At 38.8% G+C, this 2525-nt stretch overlaps 1 protein-coding gene across 1 annotated transcript in view; it reads right to left on the bottom strand.

Moving 5' to 3' along the window:
• Window positions 1-2003: 2003 nt before the first annotated feature.
• The window catches only part of LOC108573036 (patj homolog), a 102049-nt gene continuing 101527 nt past the window's right edge, over window positions 2004-2525 (bottom strand). The window contains exon 12 of the mRNA XM_017935392.1: window positions 2004-2435. Coding sequence (XP_017790881.1) covers window positions 2004-2435 — 432 coding nt within the window. The remainder of the gene's footprint in view (window positions 2436-2525) is intronic.

The raw sequence follows: 2525 nt of genomic DNA, 5'->3' as shown, positions 1-2525 counted from the left end.
TCAAAGAACAGTCTAAACAATTTCTATTTAATTCACGCTTTTTTTTTCATTTACAAGATGTTTCAAATCGAATATGAGAAATCATTTAGAAGCCATTTCGAGCGATAAATCTAATTAATTTTTACGACAATGCATCATTAGATTTTTCTCTCTGAAATGATTTACTTAATAATCTCTTGAAATATTGTGCATTCACTTTGAAACACATTCTACAGATTTTAATTTAAAAGAGGAAGAAGAAAAATAACACAATGGAATAAAAATTATCGAAATAAAAAGTGGTCCAAAGGAACAGAAATGAATTAACAAAGTAATTAAATTAACAACACACGACAAAAAAGAAACGTGAAAGGAATTGGGTAAGGATGGATGGTGTTAAACAAAATAAAAACAACCTGTACGGCTCCCTATTTATTATCGTTAAAATTCATACACGCTCATAAAATCTTTATTCGAAATTCAAGAGAAAAGAATTCTTCTCGTTGTTTAATTTCAATCAATTTCAATATAAATGCCGCATCAATTTTCTTCGCTAAAATGCATCACTCGTAAATTGTACACTTATCAAAGACAATGATCCGCGTAACAGATTACGCTGGTCAGAATAACAGACAGTCTTATATACTTCTCTAAAACAAAAAGGAAAGTCGATTAATTCGTGCCGTAATCGTAAAACAAACAATTCCAGAATTTCGTTTAAGGCGAACGAAAAGAATCTGCAAAAACTCGTCGAAGTAGAAGCCTAAGAGGAAAAGCTTCGAGAAAAAAAGTCTACGTATTTCACCATACAACACTATTCTCTAATGTTTCACTACGTATCGTATCAAAAGTGGTCTCGATTCTCCAAATTCGTTTCTTGTGCCCCGCTGAATCGGACGAAACAACTGAATCTTTTCTAATAAAACCACGTTTGAACACTATGTATCACTATTAATAAATTAGAAACACTTGTGCAAGTAACTCTGTTGATCAACGCTTCGATAAAAAGTTAAATTAAGTACCATTTGAAACGTTAGACAGGTGTGAACACGTTCGTTGTCGCGTGAAATTCAAGTTCTTTAATGTAATCTTAAATCAAGATCAGAAAACTGTAATCTAATACTGGATTACAGTCTGTCTGAAATGAAATGAACGTTCAAGACCACCGAGGAATATTCTCCCAGCACATGAGCGTAATTTCTTTCAAATTTCATTCACTATTTACTTTTCGCATAATCTATCTTAAATTTCACGTATAAAAATATTCTATACTTTTCTTTTTTTTCAAAGATTCAAAGCAGCGTGAAATAAAATTTTTTATCTCATTCTTGCTTTTTATTAAAAATTGCCAAGAGCACGTGACAACCAAATATCACTCGTGACGACACTGGGAGTGGGGCAAGTGGCCTCGAACGACTAATTGTAGATTCTTCAAAGCTTCGACACTTTTCTAACGATGAAACGTTGAACTTGAATCGAGTTGGAAAAAGAATTTTCTTCACGCGACATAGATCGTGTCGGAGGTCACTACTGGACGGAGACTTGCTGGAATCATTGCACAATCGTCCTGGAATCGCGAACGACCCTGGAGAAAACCTTCAAGCTTCTTCTCTGATTCATAGTCCAAGAGAAGACCAAACAGCAAGACGACACGACGAGAAAAAGAAAGAAACAAAAAAAAAAAAAGACAAACAGGTCGGAAAAGAAAAACGGAACAAATTATACTGTGCGAACGAGTTTCGTCGGGAAGGTCGATCGTCTCGAAGACACGCGAATCGCGGAGCGTTGAAAAAAAAAAAAAAAAAAAAAAAAAAAAGACAAACAGGTCGGAAAAGAAAAACGGAACAAATTATAATGTGCGAACGAGTTTCGTCGGGAAGGTCGATCGTCTCGAAGACACGCGAATCGCGGAGCGTCATTGAACACGTGGTCAAAACAGAGGCTGAATAATCTCTGAAGGACAACAATTTGAGCAAGCAGACAGACAGAAAGACGGGCGACAAAGTGTCATTTGAACACTTGGCTTAGAAACTCTCGGATTTGACAAGATTGTGCTGATGCTTCAATCCCTCGATCAAATCCATGTGATGGGGCGGTTCGATCACGTTCACTTTACGCTCCCTGAAATATTCTCGCCTCTGTTTATGGCTGTCCATGATCGAGCACGTATCAGTCTCGTTATCCCTATCCGCGCACGGCTCGATCCGATCCTCCTGATCGCTCACCTGGGCAATACTGTCTGGAATTGGCAATGGCTTCACGACACCGATGCGTACGGTGCCTTTTGGGGCGCCTTTCAACGCCTGCACCGCTTGGTCCAACGTCGCGTTCTCCAGGGCGATGTCATTCACGAAAAGAAGACGATCACCAGGTCTCAGTCTGCCGTCCACGTGAGCCACGCCACCAGGTACCAGGGATCTGATCACTACTACGGTCCGGTTGGGGTTTATTGGATGCTGGAACAAGCATACGGGGTCGTGGTGGTGTTAGTTTTGGTGATTCGTGGAAAGAGGTAGGAAGAGATGGTAATATGGATGGCTGAAATT

Source organism: Habropoda laboriosa, unplaced genomic scaffold, assembly GCF_001263275.1.
Source record: "Habropoda laboriosa isolate 0110345459 unplaced genomic scaffold, ASM126327v1 scaffold89, whole genome shotgun sequence".
NCBI classification, from domain to species: domain Eukaryota; kingdom Metazoa; phylum Arthropoda; class Insecta; order Hymenoptera; family Apidae; genus Habropoda; species Habropoda laboriosa.
Note: the sequence above shows the minus strand (reverse complement) of the source record. Positions and strands in the feature narration are given on the sequence as shown.